This window comes from Alosa sapidissima, chromosome 14 (assembly GCF_018492685.1).
Source record: "Alosa sapidissima isolate fAloSap1 chromosome 14, fAloSap1.pri, whole genome shotgun sequence".
Classification (NCBI taxonomy): domain Eukaryota; kingdom Metazoa; phylum Chordata; class Actinopteri; order Clupeiformes; family Clupeidae; genus Alosa; species Alosa sapidissima.
Window position 1 is genome coordinate 32,809,167 of NC_055970.1, and position 21,576 is coordinate 32,830,742.

General features: G+C 45.7%; 1 protein-coding gene across 1 annotated transcript in view; it reads left to right on the plus strand.

Annotated features, from left to right (window-relative positions):
• pde3b (phosphodiesterase 3B) overlaps nucleotides 1–21,576 on the plus strand; it is a 51,004-nt gene that overhangs the window by 19,231 nt on the left and 10,197 nt on the right. Inside the window, exons 2-8 of the mRNA XM_042062113.1 lie at nucleotides 10,229–10,279; nucleotides 12,742–12,990; nucleotides 13,510–13,652; nucleotides 14,415–14,518; nucleotides 15,575–15,797; nucleotides 16,020–16,114; nucleotides 16,355–16,515. Of these exons, the coding sequence (XP_041918047.1) occupies nucleotides 10,229–10,279; nucleotides 12,742–12,990; nucleotides 13,510–13,652; nucleotides 14,415–14,518; nucleotides 15,575–15,797; nucleotides 16,020–16,114; nucleotides 16,355–16,515 (1,026 nt within the window). The remainder of the gene's footprint in view (nucleotides 1–10,228; nucleotides 10,280–12,741; nucleotides 12,991–13,509; nucleotides 13,653–14,414; nucleotides 14,519–15,574; nucleotides 15,798–16,019; nucleotides 16,115–16,354; nucleotides 16,516–21,576) is intronic.

The window sequence follows — 21,576 nt, forward strand, 5'->3', positions numbered from 1 at the left end:
TGTCAGCAGCACATGGGCCCTTTCCACCCCACTTGAATTGCCTACGTATACATTATCTGCCTGATACATGCATCAATATTTTGTCTACGCCGTGAGGTCACTGGTCAGGGAACAAGCCCACAGAATGATTACAAATGCGAAAAGTACTGTAAAATTCTCCAGACCCATTCTTAACAAGCAGATAGGCAGATGAAAGCAAGGCCCCGGGGGCTTACTGACAAGGACGAGTCAAGGTATTTTGTGTTGTTATGGCACCTGGCTGATCCTCTGCACAGTTCCCAGATTCAGCTGAGCAGTGCAGAGGTCCAGGTCAACAAGGGATATGGATCACAGGGGGAAAATTCACCTGTGCTAAAAGCACCAGGCTTGGAACTATTTATGGGGCCATGGTTTACTAAGTACATTGCAGTAAACTCTAGATCAAACTCCTCCTTGCAAAACCCATCCCTTTTTCCATTTAAAACCATGACTTGCTAACTCTGTTTGTTACTGATTAATATTGACCTTGATGGGTAGACCCTTTTAAAGATTGTATAAAAATGTGTCTGCTTGTAGAACTGCAGAGCTTGAAATTTCAGTGTTAAGGTCTTATTAATACAGCTTGCAACTATGCAGTAACTATGCATAAGAGTGGTCAGTGGATTTAAGCATGCAAAATAATGATCACTTCAGTTCACTTAAACCGTTTCCATGTGGTCGAAACAAAGGGCCTTTTTTCCATGTGTGTGGTAGTTAGCCATAACTGCTCAAAAATCCCTTTCTCTGCCATTGTTTCAAGGCATGGGTGAGCTCTGGGTATATGCATGGTCTTTATCACCAGGCAGAAGAACCCATTTGCAGCACACTAAGTAATGAAATAAGTTAAAGCATGGAGTGAAGGCTTTTATGTGACATCGTCCAAACAAAACACAATTTTCATAGATACACAAATTTAACCACAAATGGTTTGCTTTAAACCTTGGTTTGTTATACATTCTTGAGTAGCTTTCATATGTACATGTGTTTTCTTAAATACACCCATGCATGGCAAAGTGGTTGCCACTCAAAAATACTGTAAACATTAAGTTACAGCCATTTTTCACATCTTGCCCTTGTGTTTCTTACAAACCATAATAATTACAGTAAGCTTGAGAGCTTGGAGCCAAGCTTGTAACCAAGCTAAGTAGTGTTGTGAGTTGAATTGGCCCTCTGTACCACAGTTAAAATGTTCAGCTACACTACATGCTTAACACAGGCACATTAACATTCATTCCAGTGTTGAAGCTGTTTTCAATAAGGTGATATACCTTAGTGCATGTTGAATTGGATTGGACCTCATCAAGTTCTAAACTGGTTGATGGAAAGAATGAGAGGTTGTCTCCTGTTGTGGCTTTTAGAAGTTCTTCTCTGTTAAAAAAAAGTGAGTCATCTTGTCACACCAGCGTGTCAGAGCGTCTGGTAGATTCTTTGCTCAACACAGAAGACCTGGAAAAGGAAAAAAACAAGTCTTCCAATTACTTCCTCCAATGCTCAAATACATTGTATTGCTCAATACAAAATAATAATTAAAAAGCCAACAGTTTCAGTTTTATTTGTAACCCAGTTTTTTTTTATTTGCATCTTCTCTGGCTGTGTTGCTACACTTTGTTTTTAGTTTGCAGCAGGGACTGTTTTTGAGCCTAGTGCGGCGAAGCGCTGCCGAGTGGAAATGGACCGTTTGAGTCTGAAACATGCCATTGTGGGAAAAAGTTCATCATTGACGCAATAGTGTTGACCTTCCTCTGCTTGTGGCATTTTTGTTGTTCCTGCAAACACGTGTTTGTCATTATGCAAGCGCTTCTCGGTCAGGCACACGGCCAGCTCCAGAAAACTCCAAGAATGAGCCGGAGACTGACAGGCCTGGCTGGAGATTTTCTCCTCTAAGTAAGCTCTGCATTCCTGTCTCAAAGCAGATTTTCTTTGTGGTAATTTGACGTTGTTCATTTCACACAAGAACCACAGATTACTGTTTTTGTTTTTGTCTTGTTTTTTTCTCTCTGGTCTTCTCTCTCTCCTCAAGGTCAACAGTCATTGGCCTATGCACTGCACTTAGAGGCATACACCAAAATACATGTACTTGAGGAACTTGAACAATGAGCTAGTGAATTTTTTATTTCAATGCTTTGCCCCCATGCACATCCCACACCCATTCAAAAAAGTATTTCATGTGTAACTGTGGGCATTGTAATATTGGTTTTAAAAACAATGATTGTCTTTTTAGGGTGGTGGCAGCAAACAAGTCAGCAAGTTATGTGCTATGGTGTTTATTTGCATGTGGAAAATCAGCTGATGTGTTTGTGTTAAAAACAGAGAGGTTCCTGCATCATATAAATCAAATTGAATTGATATGTAGTGGCCATGTTCACACGTTTGTTCATTCTGAAATCTAGAAAATGATGAGTTGTGTAGAATTGAGTGTACAGAACAAAATTACTGTAATTTACAGTAAACAACTATTAGCCACAGCTTATACATTGATTTTGCAAAATTTCTTCAGCTATGAGGTTAATACACGGGGGCAGTTAATATGGTATTAATATGGTTTTGTTTCTTTTAACTTGTATAAAACACTGTCCTGCGGCTTATACACAATGCGGCTAATCCCCAGGAAATGACTGACTATAGCGAGAGGATGTAATGGCAGTGAAGCGCAGATCGTGAGACTGTTGTGTATCTCCTTTTTCTTACGTGTCCTCCATCATTTGAATTAGAAGTCATTTATTAGGTAATGATTATGAATTTGTTTTGACATGGTGTGAATGATGGTGGGATTGTGTTCATCTGCATCAGTAGGTGTCATAATGAAACTCCGAGAACACTGCTGTACTGCTATATGAGTTGTTTAGTGAGGCAAAGTGAGAGCCAGGAAAACCAGTCTAGTCCCCACATGGGTGAAATAGCACAGATATTATTGACACAGTGTGCCATCAGTCCGTTTGATTTGGTGTGATGGAGTGTGAGATAAGGAGCGGGTATGGACGGTGAGAGGAGGGGAGGAGAAGTGCCACCGTCCTTTCTTTCTTTGCATGTTCCACTGCCGTCATAAACCAGCGCATGCATGTCTGTGTAGCCCGCCAGGCCAGCGGCTTTGAGAAGTCAAATAATGGCGGGCAGAGGAAAATAAAGCAGCCGCACCAGGGGAAGGGTTGAGAGCCGGGGCTTCACAACAGAACCACGGCACAACACTTTCAGCTCAGATTTACTGCTTGACTGGGCAGCCCTCCGCTTGCCGGCAGCTGCTGCACACACACACACACACACACGCACACACACACACACACTCATTCGCTCGCTCGCGTGCATCCCCTGTCCGAGCAGCAGCAGCCTGGACGGGCTCGTCTCGGCTCGGTTTGCCTTGGCTGGCCCGTCCTAGCCTGGCCTCCTGTGGTCTCAAATCCAGCTGTGTGTGTGTGTGTGTGTGTGTGTGTGTGTGTGTGTGTGTGCTGTTGGGTCTGGCCTCGGCAGAGGGAGGCCCTCGGACTGTGGCGGCGGCTCCGTCCTTGGCTCCATGAGTGGGGTCGTGACCCCGGGGGTCTGGGAGAAGCCCGTGCAGTTTTGGGAGTCTCTACGGTGTGTGTTAACGAGTGGCCAGCGCAGCGCCAGTTCTTCGAGACCTGCGTCATGCTGCATCTGTTTGGGTTGGAGGCAGGTGGCCTCGGGGAGCTTGGCTGTAAATCGCACAACCACCCCACACATGCCTGCTAACCAACAAGAGCTTTACGCTGCCTCCTCCATCACACACACACACACACACACACACACACACACACACACACACACACAGAGGAGGCACATGCACACACAAGACAAGCTCTAGTCGTGCTTGCATGGACTTGCTCACTCACTCTCATATACGCCACCATAAACTTGCAATCATAAATTCCTCCCCCCGCTTTTCCCCCTCCTTGTGTGAGTAAGCCTGCTTGGAAATGTCACACATATTTAGCCAGACACTGTGTAGCTGAGAGCAGTGGTGGTGCAGATGTAGAAGTATTCATTGAATTGCAGAGGGAAGCAGCTCCCCTCCTCTCTCTCTTTCTCTCTCGCACTCGCGCTCGCCTGCCTTCTCCCCATGACTCTGCTCTCCCCCCGCCGCCTGCCAAGACCCAGAGAAAGAGACAGAGAGACAGAGAGAGAAAGAGAGAGAGGGAGAGAGAGAGAGAGAGAGGGAGGGAGCCAGTTGAGGGAGCCAGCTGCTTGTGGAGGCCGGCAACCGGCGGTGAGACAGAGGGCAGCCATTGCCTGGCTGGGTGATCTTCCGAGCTCGGTCACACCTGTCCCAGGCGGTGGTCGCCTCTGCAGGCAGCGGCGGGAACAGACAGAAACTGTCCTCTGGGTTTAGCATTAGCACTTGGCTACGGTCTCTCTTTTTTTACGGCATTTAGGGACTTCCCTTAAATGTGTCCAGAATCAACCCCCCCTCCCGTCCTCAACCCCCTCCATTCTTCCTGGGTTCCTGACATGGCTCTACCTCAGCTGTCCCAGTGAGGAAGCCCAGCTGGCCGTCATATCAACACACTGAGCCATAGTGCAGAGCAGCAGTCCCTCCTCCTAGTATGGTGAATCATACATACTGTCACTGACCGTGCAGTAACCCCTAACTGATATCCAAACACCAACCGCGATGGCTTAACCAGATGCTGACTGCTGCTAACCGAGGGTGTGTGTCTCTCTTTCTGTGTGTGTGTGAGAGAGAGAGAGAGAGAGAGAGAGAGGAAATGTGTGTATGTAAACGTACGTGACGGTTTAGGTCACACGTTATGATGGTAAGCCTTTGCTGTGCTTCGCACGCAGTGCACGATGGATTTGATAATTTTGTCGTACATTACAGTCATCCTGATTTATGGTACAGCTTTTGTCCAGTCTGTAAAATTGAATTATATCACAAATAGAAGTGGCTTAGTTCTCCTATCCATAAAATATGCTGGTGACTGGGGATTATTAGTACACAGGATTCATTTGTCGGTTTATTGTAATTAAGGACAGTTACATTTAAAGGATTATCTCTGACTTCTACATTTAAAATTAAAATGACTAGGTCTAGAGGAGTGCTTAGAGCAGTTACAGAATACATACAGGAAAAAGGAAGTTGTAATTCTTGACAGTGGGAAATACAATCTCTACAGGGGAGACAACTTAAGGAAGGACCTTTGATATTTACTATAATTTCCATGTATGTTTTGTAATGCCTCCTAATGAGATTTATTTAAAAAATAGAGAGAAAGAGAGAGACAGAGAGCCAGCAGCCAGTTGTTTGTGCCTATATGTTGCAATATTTAATATTACATCTTAGAACATTTTATGGAATATAGCAAAACATGTAAAATGGTAAAACAATTGTCTATTTATTGGAATAATATTAAAGGCCTACCTTGTTGCCCCTGTACAATACATGTGAGTGTGTTCCTGTTGTAGTCTAGATAATATTGTGAACCACCGGACATAAGAATATTTTCTGAAATCATGATAAAGTGGCCTAAAGTTTAAAAAGCAATTTCTAAACATGCAAGCACAATTTGCACAAAAGAGGCTCTCTGTGTGGATATTAAAAATGTACATTAAGTCAGCAAGAGTGTGGTATTAGCACAGAGTTTACCTCAGGGCATTCAGGACCTAGTGGACGTGTCGTGTGCGTAACAAAACTTTATGGTGCCACAGCTACTGGAACAGCTAATTGACAAGCCCATAATAATACCAGCTCTGTTATAGCAGTTGCACAGGGCAACTGTTCACTTGGCATATTGGGCCTAGCATCACTCGGCGTGGCTTAGCCAGCAGCTATTTTCTGTTTGGCGATAGCAGTGAGTGCTGAGTGAGAGGAGCGGAGCGGAGCCCTGGCTGTTTTGGGCGATCACAGAGCCGTCCCAGAACAACACCTGCAGGGAGAAGTGACAGCTGGGTGTGAAAAGTGCTAGATGATGCTGTTGTGCCCCCCCACCCTACCCTCACTTCTGCCCCCCCCTCCACCCCCCGCCCCAGAATTTTCCATGGCCCTGCTATCTTCCCTTGATGACACCCCCCCCCCCCCCCCCCACACACACACAGACTCTGCTCCAATCAATAGCGCCCTGCTCCGCTCTGAACGCTGGGTGACTTCGGAGGGAGACTGAATGGTATGTTCTGTAACAGTGGTATGGTCCAGTGCATAGTCACACCACAGACAGTACATTGTAAGTACATTTGTCCTTCAAAGTTCCCCACTATCTGAACACTCATTTCAACTGTGCCTTTACATGATGGAGTCTTTTGTAATGGGACTTTAAGTGGTGAGGAATGGGCAGGGGCTGTGATAAATATAGTGAGAGGTGATGTTGAGCAGCAGGAAATCATAAACAGGGGATTTCATGAATGAACATCAGGGTTATTTCAGCTTTTTGAAGGTGGACATTTTTTGACTGATGGCAATTAAATGTCATTTACCACATGTAATCCAACCATTTGTTATCTGAACATGCAGATCCATATTAAAGCCTTTTCCCATTTGAAATGGGATGGGTGACTTGCTTATAAGACTGTTTTTCATGACTCCTTACTTTCTGCCATCAGTTCCCTCACTAGCTGTCTTAAATCAGCGTTCATGGCATTTCACCTCTGTAGTGCTGTTGTCATGTCACTTTTGGCCCCTCTGTTTAGTTTGCCTGTGCTCAATGGCTCTTCAAAGCCGCTCTTCAGGGACTCTCCAGTGCTCTGCAGCTCGTCTGTAGTGTAGTCACAACAAACGTCTCCGCCTTTGGAAGTGGCCTTTGAAACAACTGAAGACGTCAGTGTAAACTCTGGTGGTGGCCATCTCTTCTGCGGAAGCTCTGATGAACGTGCAAGTGTTTGTTCCTGACTTTATCAAGCCTTGCTGATTAATCATGGCCTAGTCTCCAAGAGTCTGGACCAGTTGAGCCATTGTGTCCTCTGAGAAACAGGCCGTTGAACAGGGCTATTTGCCAGCCCCAGATAGGCGACAATAAACTTTTTTTTTCTTTCATTAAGATAAGATAATGTTAGCAAATGTTTTGACAGCAGTCTGACTGGAAAATTTACACCTTAATTGTCACACGCTTTGCCAAGTGTGTGTTCACGTCCGTATTGAAGCAAATATATGAAATCTACATGATGTGTACATTGAGTGAGGTCTGCATGGGACACTCCTGTGCACTCTGTAGCAATCACGGTCCCAGAAATCAATACATTCCAGTGCATTATGAGGCTCTGGCAGCTTTTGACCAAAGCACTGTTTATTTAAAGTAGTAGTACAGTGAAATACAATACTGCCATATGTTTGGATTACCAAAAATAGGACCCTTATCTGCTTTTATGTCAGACTGTTCAACCTCTGAAACGCTCCCTTACTTCACCTGAGTAGTGAAGGCCTTATCATGCTGATATATAGCAGAATTACTGTATAATGTTGATAAGCTCATTCTCTTATGTAAGCACACTAGTAATTTACAGGAAAGTATTATAAACCATTAAAAGGAAGATATTGAGCTCCACGTCATAACTACTATCTCGTGACCTAGTATGGAAGTGAAGAGGAAATGATTTGATATTTCTACACTAGCTCTACATTTATTCTTTTAGCTTTTTTATTTTCATATGCCCTGTGTGTATGTCTGTCATTAGAGAAAGTGTGTGTGTGTGTGTGTGTGTGTGTGTGTATGTGTGTGTGTATGTGTGTGTGCTTAATGTTTTTCCCACTACTCTTGGAGTGGTGATCTTTCTTGGAAAGAGCTGGTGGAGTGGCGGTTGAGCTCATGCTGCAGTTAATGGGGGGAAATGTGTGACGCAGAGAGCGAATGAGTTGGCCTCAGGTTGGTTATGTGTTCAGTGCACGCTGAGGTCAGGTAGCACATATAGGCTGGAGTGTGGTGGTGTAGCGCAACATTACAGGAAGCCCTGAAATATTGCTCGCTGGTCGATACACATTGAGCCTCTCAAGGTTCGCAAGGCAAGATTACCCTCACTTACTGACTTACTGTCAATGAATTGTCAGAGTCCCCTTTTTCTAAAATCTAGAGCAAACTCAGTTAAGACGCAAACTGCAGTTGATATTACTATATTATAAATATATAAGCCATATGTGCTGCATATATGTGCTGCCATTGTTGTGCGTCCTGAGCGTGTTTTGCAAATAAGGTTCGTTCAGGAGGTGTGTGTGTGTGTGTGTGTGTGTGTGTGTGTGTGTGTGTGTGTGTGTGTGTGTGTGTGCGTGCCCTGAGACTTACAGGGGTGTTTGGTCATGCATAGAGAGTTCAGATTATGGATACAGTGTCGAGCACTGTTTATGTGGGCATCAGGCGCTGCCCTTATGTGCGCACACACACACACACACACACACACACACACACACACACATGGGGAGTAGTGCAGCGGTCGAGTTCCTTACACACACACACACACATGGGGAGTAGTGCAGCGGTCGAGTTCCTTACACAGCCGGCAGTGGTATGGTGCACAGCACACGTGAGTCGTCTTTGAAGCTGAGGGCAGTGCCATCCCTCGGACTGCCTCTCTCTTCTCTTCCTTTCTTCCTCTCTTCCTCTAGGCCTATTTCTCTTTGTCTCCCTTGTTCCTCCTCTCCCTCCGCCATGTCCTCCTTTTAAACAAGTTCACTTCCAGTGCATCTCTCTGGCCCCTCTCCCGCCATCGTGTTGCCATGGCTTTTGTATCATTGTTTGCTCGTTCTCTGTTGTGTTGCCATGGCAGTGCTTATTTGCCGTACTAAATGTCTTGCCGCATTTAACAGATGCTGATGACAAATAGCTCCAACGCGCTCTGATCAATGAGACGGAGACACTGGATTGAGTAAGACCTGCTAGCCTACATAATAATTCTCCTAGGTATGCTCTAAAAAAGCCATTTGGCTAATTGGAGCACAGGCCACACGTTTTCCACTGCTTCATGCATTGTGGTTGTGGAGTGTGCTCACAGCCCAGGTGCAGATGACGGGTCCCTCCCAGTGAAGAGGGGGTCTCCATGGGGAGAGGCCTGTGCTCGCCCATGCCTGTCACAAACTTCCAGCACTCCACCCTGTGGCTAAAAGGAGCAAAGCATTTACCCCTGCCGGGTTCAACATGGCAATCGGCTCGACTCTTTTATCAGTTTGAGAAGTCATTTAACTGTAAAGCAAACACCCTCCTTGTAGGTCGTGACATTTTTGTATGTTGACCTTCGAACAGCAGTAACTTTTTGTGTGTCATTTTGTGTTCAACTCGAATGAGATGTGTTTGAACTCAATTGTCATGCATACAAACACACACAGAATAATAAACACACACACTACTACGATCTTAAGCAGAGGTAAAAGAATGTGCGCGAATAAGTCTGTTTATCCAGTCAGTGTATGCATTTGATCAAAAAGCACTGTCCCATGAACTAGCGAGCGTTCAGCTATCTTTAGCCCATCGCCGTGGCGTGTGGGACTCTGGTCCTGTCGAGCGGCTTTTTCTGTCTCGAAGATAACGTGGAAATGCAGCGTACTGACGTAGTTTGGTCAAGATAAGATCTGAAAGGCCCATTGTTGACGTTTCATTGTGGTCGTGGTGGTTTGCCCCCTCTTTTTTTCTTCTCTTCTCTCCTCTCATGTTGTTTTCCTTTCTGCAAGAGGCCTGTGTTGCCACCGCGCGTCAGCTCGCTTCTTTTGCAAGTGTTGCTCGGCTGCTTCCCGTTGCGTAGTGTGTGTGTGTGTGTGTGTGTGTGTGTGTGTGTGTGTGTGTGTGTGTGTGTGTGTGTGTGTGTCTGTGTCCCTGCATCGCGTAACAACAATGACACGAATCCTCGTTTGTGTGTGTGTGTGTGTGTGTGTGTGTGTGTGTGTGTGTGTGTGTGTGTGTGTGTGTGTGTGTGTGTGTGTGTGCACGCGCGTCACTTATGTCGCTGTGCATCGTGCGCCCCACATTTAGCCATGCCCGCAGAGGAAGAGCTGCCCCCCTCCCTGTTGTCTTCAGGCTGCCATTGTGTCTGTGGGAGTCCTGGCGTCACCCGACAGATGTAACCTTCAGATTTGCTTCTGGTGTGTGTGTGTGTGTGTCTGGGAAGGGGTGTTGGGAGTCTGTGTGTTTACGTGGGTGGGTGTTAGTGAGTGTGCGTGGGAGGGATGAAAGGGGTGAATGTACTGCACAGTATGAAGTAGCTGCTGAAGTCTCACGTCTAAGACATTGAGGTTGTAGTAGGAGCTTCTCTGTTGCCCGTCTGACTGACCCTGTGCTTGTTCTTTCAGATGATCCTGTGGGACTGGGATCTGAAGCAATGGTACAAGCCTCAGTATCAGGTGGGTCCTTCTCCTCAGGTCTGCCCATTGTCTTCAGCAGTGTGTGTGTGTGTATCTTTAGTTTTCTTGTGCTAGTGGTTTTAAACTGTTGAAACATAGTTTCCCCTGTCTCTCAAGTTGGACTTTTTGTTAACGTTATACATGTAATATGTTTTCCATCTTATGTTATCTCTAATGTCTAACATTTGAGATACAAGTATGCCCTGTATGTCCCAGGCTGTGTCAGCTTTTTATAAATGCCTTGTATACAATGTGTGTGTGTGTGCGTGCGTGCGTGTTGTGTGTGTGTGTGTGTGTGTGTGTGTGTGTGTGTGTGTGTGTGTGTGTGTGTGTGTGTGTGTGTGTGTGTGTGTGTGTGTGTGTGTGTGTGTGTGTGTGTGTGTGTGTTCACAGTCCGTCACTCTCACAGGAGTCCACACCACACTGCAGTCATCAGGTGGAACAGCACACTCTGTTCCACTGAGTCACACACACACACACACACACACGTATTCACACATATTGGTCTTTCTCTTTCTTTCTCTCTGTCTCAGACACGCACACAGACACACACACAGACACACACACACACACATTGGTGTTTCTCTTTTTCTCTTACGCACACACACGCACGCACGCACGCACGCACACTCACAAGTTCTTTCAAGTTGTGGCTATACTCCTCTCAGGGCCTTTGTAATCTACTTGCTGTTGTGTCCGGTCCACACACACATACACACACACACACTCAGTCTTAGCGACAGGCCCACCCCAGCCGCGTGCCAGGGCCTGTTAGCCCTCCCATCTGCCCGCCACTAATAAATCAGCTTTGCCATGCGCAGGGGGTACAGCGGGCCACACAGTCACCGTCTCCATCAGCAAGCATTACATAAGGCCAGCCCACCCGCCTCACTGGGCACGTTGACGTCACAGCTCAGGGGAAGTGCTCGACGGGCACTCCCCCCCCCCCCCCCCCCCCCCCAGCACCCCCTCTTCTCGCACAGGACCGAGCCATACCACCACTCTCCTTTATTACTTGCCTCACCGGCTCCCAAAAATGGCTCTTCTAAATGATATGCAATCGATACAATGAGCTCAGCATGTGCGTAATAACGCGGAAAGTGGATTAGCCACAGGGCCTGGCACGCCCGCCTTACTCCACTTCCTTAATAATGCAATTAAGCACTATTCTCAAGAGTGTGGGCTTTTCGAAAGTAAAAGCCTTTTCTGACTTTTTTTGGTGCATTGAGAGACTTGCTCTAGTTTAAGAACCCTCAGCACCCCCCCCCCCCCCCCCCCCCCCAACACTCCCCCACCCAAGCCCCCCCCCCCCCCCGTCTCTCAGGCAGCTTGTGTTCCTGCAGCCCATAAAGTTTGTTTATTGTTACACAGCATGCTGGAGGCATGGTGTTTGGAAAATAAACTGGAGAGAAGTGAAAAAGGGCTTGTCAAAGCTCATAAGCAGTTTCCTGGATCTGCCACCAGGGGGCAGCAGAGTGTAGAGTCTCACTCAATAGGAACATGCAGTGTTTTGTACAGAGCAGCCAGGAGATGGGTGATGTGTTTGAAATCAGCCCACATGTTATGTATTCTATACCATAAAGAGGTGATTGTGTTTTGAGCAGTGGTTCACATCCAATCTCCAATCCAAATCTACTTTCAGACATGTTCTCAACTGGCTTATAGCCACAGCATATCTGAGGGCTGACACCGCACACACTAATCTGCATGCAGATCAGAATACGCATAGACACAATAATAAATCCCACTGCTTGTTCAGGCTAAAACATTTCTATATTTGTAAATGTCTACAGCTCTACTCTTAATGCTGGTTGGGCTCATAGACAGGACCACACATCCCACTTGGTAACACAACCTGCAACAACAGGGGGTATTTGAAGTACCTGGTTTAGTGACACACCCAGAGGATGTGGTTTCCTAATGGAAGTCATGTAGGGAAACATACTTATTTTAGGAGGTTTACAGCTTATGATGGGTTTGTCACTAAGCCATGTTCTTAACATATCACCCAGCACTTTTAGCTGGTGTGTAGAGACCTTACTGAGGTCAACACACCATTGCTCTGGTGTGTTGTAAGTAGGGATGCTCGATATTATCGGTAGGACATTGTACATGTATAATTGACATCGGCACACATGAACTATTATTCATAGCAGATATTCTTGACAGATAAATTGGCAAGACCATTATCTGCACAACCTATTCAGAGGAAACATCATACAAATCTGTTCTTTATTTGAAAATGTATAGCAAATAGCATTTTACATCTACACCATATTGCAATGATTTCTTTATCTTTCACGAGTGAATGTCTACATTTATAGAAGGTAGAATGAATGACAGTGTAATTTGTATTCCTGTATGCGTGCAACAGCTAGGCCACCATTATAAGAGTAGTAGTGTTGTTCTAGTACAGGAGAGAGGAGGTGAAGGAGATAAAGTGAGTCTCTCCTGTTCCGCAGGGGGCCGTGAGTGGAAATGGTGTGGACCTGTCGGTCATCAACGAGGCGCGCAACCTGGTGGCAGAGCTCCTGATGGACTCGTCGCTGTCGCCGCACGTGGTCTCGTCCCTGCGCAGCGTCAGCAGCCTCATGGGTACCTTCTCAGGGTCGTGCCGGCCGCGCGTCAACCCCTTCACCCCCTTCCCTGGCTTCTACTCCTGCACCGAGGTCGAGGACCCCGGCGAGCGGGGGGAGAGGAAGCCCCCAAAGGTACGCAGGCGGAGGAGACCCCTAGTGGACATCAGGCCAGGGCTGCATCAGACTTGTGAATGATATAAATGATGTTGCCCTAAAAGACATGTACCTTAATGTGATAAACTGTGCTGTTAGGAATCAAACCAATCCTGCATCAGAGTTGTGGGATATTAGAACACTGCTGCATCAGACTTGCGCATGCTTTAGATAATATTGTACTGAGAGATGTGTGGCTTGATGTGACCGTCTGTTGCTGTTAGAAATCATACAGTACCAGCGCTGCATCAGACTTACTTGGACTGGTTCTTGCTATTGTAACTGCTGGTAGAGGATAACATTAGTATGTGAAGTGTAAAAGGGCAATACTGTGTAGACTCATCTTGCTCTGTGCTCACGGCATAGTTAGCACACTGCATAGTTAGCCTTCAAACTCCCTGAACCCATAAGCCAGTGAGCAGTGTTTTGTTGCGCTGATGCATTGTGGGTGTAAGTTTCAAGGGTTATGCTGCTGCTGATTATTGTGCTTGTGATCAGGGCCTGAGCAGCAGGAACAGCCTGCCCACCCCTCAGCTCAGACGCAGCTCTACCTCCACCCTGCCACCTCAGCTGGAGACGCCCGCCTCACGCTGGGAGCGCAACAACGGCAAGAGAAGCCACCCAGACTACACCAGCAGCGGGTGAGAATAGGCATGCCTGATCGCACACACACACACACACACACAGACAGACACACACACTCTTATTCACTCTCTCACTCTCACACACACGGACATGCGCACACGCATGCACACACACACACACACACACACACACACACATTCATTCATTCACTCACTCTCACACGCACACACACATACACACATACACACTGTAACTCTCTTTCTTTCTTTCTCACACACACACAAACACAAGCATAATGTCCTGCCCCCAACCTCACCTCTCACTGACCATCATTTCACTGCTGATCAGAGGAGCTGGCAGTAAACACAGGCCTGCATTTTACAAGCCACCCTGCACCCATCTCATTTGGAGGAGACGTGTGGATGTCAACTTGTTACTCTTTCCTGGCTGTGAGCGCTGTAGTTCACTTCTGAATCCACTGGGTGGCACTGTTGAACAGAAGAGTCAACAAACCACATGCTCTTACAAATTCTGATGAAGCTTTCACTGGCGTTGTTCAGATTCAGATGACTCATGTCATCACGCAGTGGGCTGATATCTCTGGCCGTATTGATTATGAGAAGAAATGACGAGCGCCACCACCACCAGCACACCACGTGTTTCCCTCAGGAGCTCGACATCCTTTCTCCTCAATATCAGACTGCTGGAGCCAGTAAATAACGATGGAAAAATACCTCATGCCTGTTGAAAAGTGTGTGTTGACCTCTAATTGTTGACTCATGACCACTTTTTATGTCTCTTGTGTCCTCCCCTCACAGTCAAGGGTCACTCCCCAACGGGCCCAACAGTAACCTGCTGACCATCCCCAAGCAGAGGTCCTCCTCCGTAACCCTCACCTACCACACCATCCCCCGGAGAGCAGGTCAGTGGGTCGGAGGCGCCGCACAGCACAACACAGCACAACACAGCACTGACATTAGCTGCTGCTGCTGAGGAGTGCCGGCTTGTTGTTCTTCCATCCACCCCCCTGGCATGCACACACACACGCACACACACACGCACACACACACGCACACACACACGCACACGCACACACGCACACGCACACAAACAAACACTTTGGAAACTTGGGAAGATATTTATGACCCTCAGCTGTTTTCCTCCCGCACGCCTGTGTCAGGAGCATATTCCCTCCGACTCGCCCTGTCAGAAGTGCATGTTTTAGTAGCTTACCCAGAGTGCCCCTAAATATAATGCTGTTTGGTTACAGTGGAGAGGGGTAAGGATTTTCTAGGAATATTGTGGGGGCTTCTCTGAACGCCAATGTTTGATATAGTCCAGTCTAGCGTGGCATCTGATAGCCCCAGCGAAGGCAATAGTTTAGCAATGTGCAAGCAGATGACCAAGAGAGCCAGGAGGGTTAGAAAGATGAATGGGCTTTTGCTTTTGATGAACTTTACATGGCGGCTGCACTGTTGATCCCATATAGCTCCCTATCAAAACCCTTAAATGGAGCAGAAACTAACACATCCGTCCAGAGTTCTTTCTTTTCAGTTGGAGAATGGAACCGTTTTAGATAGACATGAACATCTTTTGAGTGGATAAGATTTTTTGCAGCACCTTTAGTTTATTCTGCAGAGCTTTCTTAAAGCAACACTAAGTCATTTTTTACCTTGAAAATAATGGCTTCAATCTCATTTTAATGCTGCACTAACTTATTAAACAGAGAAAGTGCAGCATTAAAATGAGATTGAAGCCATTATTTTTAATAATTTAACTTATTAAACAGAGAATGGTATCTGTGACATTGCCCAATGCTTGCCAAGGGATGCCTGGTATTGCACTTTGTAAAATTGTTGTATTGTCCAGGAACCTTTGAGTTTGGGACTCCAGATCTTTGTGTAGCAGTAGTCTATTGCTGTGTGGCTGTATGAATGTGCTGATTCCTCTGCTGTGTGCCCCCCCACCCACCCCCCAGGCACCTCTCCCAGCCTGAGTCCAGTAAGCTCCCCCAGTCACAGCCCCCCGGTGCCGGGCTCGTCGATGGTGACGCGCTCCCCTGTGGAGTTCCCCGACACGGCTGACTTCCTCACCAAGCCCAGCGTCAACCTGCACAAGCCCCTGGGCTACACCCTCAGCTCGCCCGACTTCCAGCAGCAGTACCGCACGCCCTCCGCCACCGCAGCGTCCCTCTGCACCAGGTACGGCCTGCTGTTGCCATGCCAGCACAACACCCCAACAAAGCCGCACCCGTAGCACACAGCAGCCCAGATGTTTTGCACCCTTTTACCACAATATACATTTGATTGTTTTCGCTTATCCTTTAGCAATGTATTTAGTCTCGTGGCTATGCAGGAAGCGCACGCGTGCTTCTGTTTGTCAGCTGCTCATGTATGCTTAAGTGCTGCCTGTCCTCCCCCCAGCTGTGGCCGTCAGATGCTGAAGAGCGCAGCGGCTGGCGGGGAGCCCGGGGAGAGCCAGGCGTCCTCGCCCACAGAGGCCCAACGCAGACGCTCAGGTAAGGGCACTCCATCAGTCCACCAGATAGACAGACAGATAGATAGATAGACAGAGATAGATTGACAGACAGATAGATAGACAGATAGATAGATGCTTTATTCATTTACTAGAGAAATGTAGAAACTTACACGGATTTAGGCGCTGTCATGCTCATACTCTCACACTCATCTAGACTCAGGACGTTGAACGTGTGTGTGTGTGTGTGTGTGTGTGTTCGTGGCCGTGTTCATTATCTCAGCAGGTGAGAGTATGGGTTTTGCCGGAGAGGGCCTGATCCGAGAGGAGAGTGTGGAGGCCGAGCCACAGGAGGAAAAGGGTCCAGTCGCCCAGACGAGAGATGGCCAGTCGGAAGAAGAGGAGCCCAGTCCTGCTGAGGAGGCCCAGAGCCAGGAGCCTGAGGTGCTCAACATGACCCCTTACACACCTCCTCTGCCACCATTAGTACACATTTCAACTTTCAGTCAACACAGATACATACCTTAACACAGTTGTATATTGATAACGCAGCACAGTAATTATGTAACAAAGTTGCATGCAGGGAAAACATCAGCTCAGATTACGCTAGCACACTGGTATGCAGCCCTATTCAGCAACATTAAGCAGGAGCAGTGGATTTATTGCAGTGCATGCAGTGCTCCATATAGCCGCCTCCTGCCCTACTCCTGCCCTACTCCCTAGTGCTGTTTTGGAACAAAAGGACAAATCCTTGTCTCAGACAGAACATATGGCTGATGACTAGTGTAAGTTCACCCATAAGGCACTTCCTGAACAGATACCTAGAGACTACCCCAGGGGTCTCAAACTCCCGGCCCGCGCCCGGCCCAATTCCGGCCCGCTGTCTATTTCAAAATAATAATGTAATTCGGCCCTTGAGGGTATTTTTAATTGCGACAAACAACGACACTGATTAAAATAGACGATAGATCCAAGTACGGTAACAAATCTCATTTGTACTCTCCTCCAATAGTTGCTAGACATCCAGTGCTTGATTCAAGCCCAAAATCGCTGCACACAGTTTTCAGGAAATACAGTGTATTAGCCTACACGCGAGAAACATGAAGACGTGCATTTGTTTGTAATGACGCGGAAGCGATGCAGGCCATTTGCACAAATTGAAGAAGAAATATGCCTACACCAAATGTTGAAAAAACGTTCACGTGTGATGAAGTCTTGGGTAGGCTATGCTATTCACCTATTCTGATTCTGAGGGAGAATATCTGCCTTTTGGAGATTATATAATGATCGATCGTCTATTGACAGTGATAGTCACGGTGCGTCTGTGAATGGAGGTTCGTCTTTGCGTACGACGATGTCCACTAAGCATACCATGCTTATTTCGACCCTTTGCCCAAAATAGCTCGAGGTGGCAGTGGTAGATGATAGTGTCCGTAATGGACGTGGTACAGACAGCTCTGAAGAACTACAAAGTCACCCGCGATAGGAACTGATTTGACCAGGCTACTTTGTTGTAGACCTATAATAACGGTTTGTGGAACAGGCTAGTAATAGTTTACTATTGTTACATCTTAGGCCTACTGTTTTCCTGTTAATTTGTTATTTGGGTAATATGACAAAAAGAAAGTAAACCTGCTCAAATAGTTCAACATCCAGTATTTACTGAAAGGTGCATAATTTGAGGTGCTTACCATCCAGTGGCAAATTAGATGGGCAAATGTACCCCCTTCATAAACTTTTGTTTATACTCAAAGATTTTTACATTTACAGTAGGACTTTATCTCTGACCCCTTTCAAGCCATGGCCTTTTGAAATTTTGATATGCCAGGTTTAAACTAGATGTACCGCATAGCGGCACAAAATATGACCGCTGCTCAGTCCTGTACATCCATTCCGCGAAAATAAATCAGATTAATGAATTTGTCTCCATCTTCTACTCCATCCCCCACTCTTGAAACTTTTGTGTATGCTTGTTTGGAATGTGTGTTTGCGGGCCACACACAAAGTAGCCTACTGGCGCTGCAAAGGTGAATAGATTTGTAGCATTTGCCAAAAAAATTGTAGCATTGTTATAAAACCTTTAAAATATCTAAACAATCACAAGTAGGGCAGTTCATCACAATCCATCCATTGCAACTGGACTGATGAAAGGTACACCTGTAGGCTACATTGTATTTGGGAAAAGCAGAAGGTATAATGTATTTATTTATTTATTTATTATTAAACAAAACAATCCCTGTCAGTTCCATGCAGTTTTCAACAGCTATCAAGAAGAGAGGTCATGTCATGGATTTTTGTGAATGTTTCTTCTTCTACATATGCATAAGTTCATCTAGTTCATATGATATTCAGCTTTATTGTCAATGCACAAATTAAATTCCAGTAGTCTAAAACAAAATGCCGTTTTACCCAGTGGTGCAAATAACTGACATGTCCAAAAGGGCCTTCATGAAATGCGTTGCTAGACTGTTCATACACATTTTAACGGGCCAAGTTGAAGAGCTACTGTCCGTTATTGTTTGTGCAAATAATATGCTGATTCATGTTCCCTTGCATTTTGCAACTATGAGGTCCATGGTTAGTCTGGCTTTCGCCAGACCAAGCTCAATCTTTTAAGAAATCGAAAAGGAATCGCCGGCATATCAGGCTGAGTTCACCCAGCCTAGTCCATGGTAGACGCCCGAGAAATATTGTTTAATTTTGCGATTGAGATATCCACGCACTGGCGCCCCCCCTGCGACGTGTACGCCCCCGGTTTCAGAGCTATTCTAAATGCAAAAATGCATAGAGGGAGTTAAGACAAAACCGTGACTGTTAACAAACTATAGGCTATATAAGGTAGGCCCTATGCTAGGCCTATTACACAACAAAAATTGTCACTAGGCTATTCTGGCGACCCAAATAAAATCTCCTTTGGGAACCAATGGCTTACAGTATCAAGTGGACTTAAGCTGCCACCTCTTGGCGAAAAGTTAATAGTTTTGCATATCAGTAGTAATACATTTCACGCAGCTGTGTGAATCACGGAAAGCGACACTTCTAAATGGAACCCAACCCACTGTACAAGGTCTGTGGCTAAAGCAGCCATAATGAAAGCGTTATCATTGTTTGGATACTTCACACACACATGTTTTTTAATCGCATAGACTACTACTACCAAGCTGGAATCAAAGCACATCGACTCCCCTGTCACACCCTAAACACGCACTTCGAACAAACAAAAAACTTCTCGGTCTCACGGTATAGCCATAGGCAAAACTGTATTGGACCGGTGTAACGTTGGTACTAAATCATCCATCGCAAAGAATGATTTTTGTAGCACGTGCAACAAATATGTGTAGGTACAGCCCTGCCCTGGATACATCTCTCAATGTGCGCTCTAAAACATTTGGTTTAAATGGAGATGTAGATCACGGGTGCGTTAATAAATCTACACTGCCGCGAGTTGACACAAATTATTCACTTTGACGAATTTCTGTAGTTTCAGTCCTTTACTTTACTTTGAGCCATGCTCTTCCTTACTTGAATCACCTTTGAAAATAGAGGATTGAAGTAGCCTATATGGGTGTTTGGGAATGAACGTTGACTCAGATGCTTTTTGAGACTTTGAGCTAAATGTCCCAGCCAGGTGTTTAGTAGCCTATATATTTTCCATTAGAAAACCATCACGTAGCGAACGTGTTGTGGCTAACTCACTTAACTCCTGTTAGTAGCCTAGGTTATGGTCATAAGCAAATGAGATGACAGTCGAAAGATGCAATTAGTGCTGTTATCAATTTTCTTGGTAGCCTATAATCGCATGGTTTTCTACAAATACATCAATAATCAAATTGGCCTCCATCACTCAACCAATGCTAACGGTAACATTATTTTACCTACTCTAGGCTATTGATATAATTTAAGATTAACGTAGCCTACCTGCAGTAAAAACCAAGCATGTCCGATAAACATTCTCAGATTCATTTCGGCTTCAAGAAGAAATGGGAGTTACATGTCATGCAGAAATCATCCTACCCTTATTAGACGTTCTCTGCGGTAAACTACAGTCTTATCCTTGTAGGAAGCGTATTGTCTTTCCAACCCAGATTAACTAGATTAGATTACTAGATTAACTAGATTAGATTAACTTCCAACAAAATTACGTCTCACTGCAACGATGCGCCATCTGGTGGACAAACGACTACGTGACTCCAATACTGGAAATGCAGCCAAATTATTATGATGAATATTTGGTTTTCCTTTAATCCTGCTGAATTTGTAATTATGTATCGCCCGTTGTAATTGCCAATACTGATGTGCGTGCCTGTGTGTGTGTGCGTGTGTATATGTGTGCACCACCATCTACAGGCCAATGAGTGTACAGTCACTAAATGTACACATAACTTAATTTTTTTAGACCCCCCCCCCCCCCATGGATGAAATTCTACGAAACTTGGCATACCCCCAGAGAATGTCAGGTTAATCATACACATAAAATTTGGTGCAGTTCTGAACATCTTAACTGAAGAGGGGGGCGATTAAAGCAGAATGATATTGCATTTTCATTTTTTACCGGGGGGGGGGGGGGGGTAGGTTGATGTGGGCCCTTGAGACCAACATACCATAAACATTTCTTCATCCTCGGTGCCACGGTTCAGGTAGTTATTTAGGAAAAACGGCATTTTTGGGGTTTCGGGGGGCCCAGCGCGGGGGGGGGGAGTGGCCCCCGGAGACCAAACGAAATTTTTCCGTAAAAGTCTAGTGGGGCTACATACCCACAAAATTTCATGTGCCCCGGTGGTTTGGTGTCCCGGGTATCGTTGACCAAAAATTCAGGAAGTAGATGACGGGGAAAAAAAAAAAAAACTTTGACAATCCCTATATGACTGCTTTGCTAGCGGCGGTCATAATAAGTTATGAGAGGAAAATATTTTTATTTGGTGTGAAACACACATACCTGTTTTTTTGTGTCTTTTCATAATTTGTATTTATATTTATTTTATCATTATTTTATAGCACAGGTGTCTAAAAATATATAAAAAGACTTGCACTTTTTGTTTGCAGTTTTGTATTTGAAAATACAGTATTTGAAAAAAACAAAACATTGCATTTTAGGAAATACCCATTCTTTTCACACTGACACTGACGCGGCCCTCCAATCAGATGACGTTGGCAGAAGTGGCCCCCAGCTCATTTGAGTCTGAGACCCCTGCTCTACCCACTGGGAGAGCTCCCCCGAGAACTGTTTTTGTGCAAGTACTGTATCTTGCTAAATGGCTCTCATGAGATATCATTGACATATTATTAATCTCATTGATCTCATTGATTGGCTTCCCTTGTGAATTCTTCATCTGCTATAGTGGTGTGTTTACTCGCATTTCTCCAATACTGTAGGATTCTACTCGTGAACTGAAATGCCCCGATAGTTGCTGATGCTTTGTTCGCTCCCAGTTTTATTGGATACTACAGGCCGTGTTAAAGAGAGCCGGCTGTTGAACAACACAGTGGTCTCTCTCTGGGGTCATT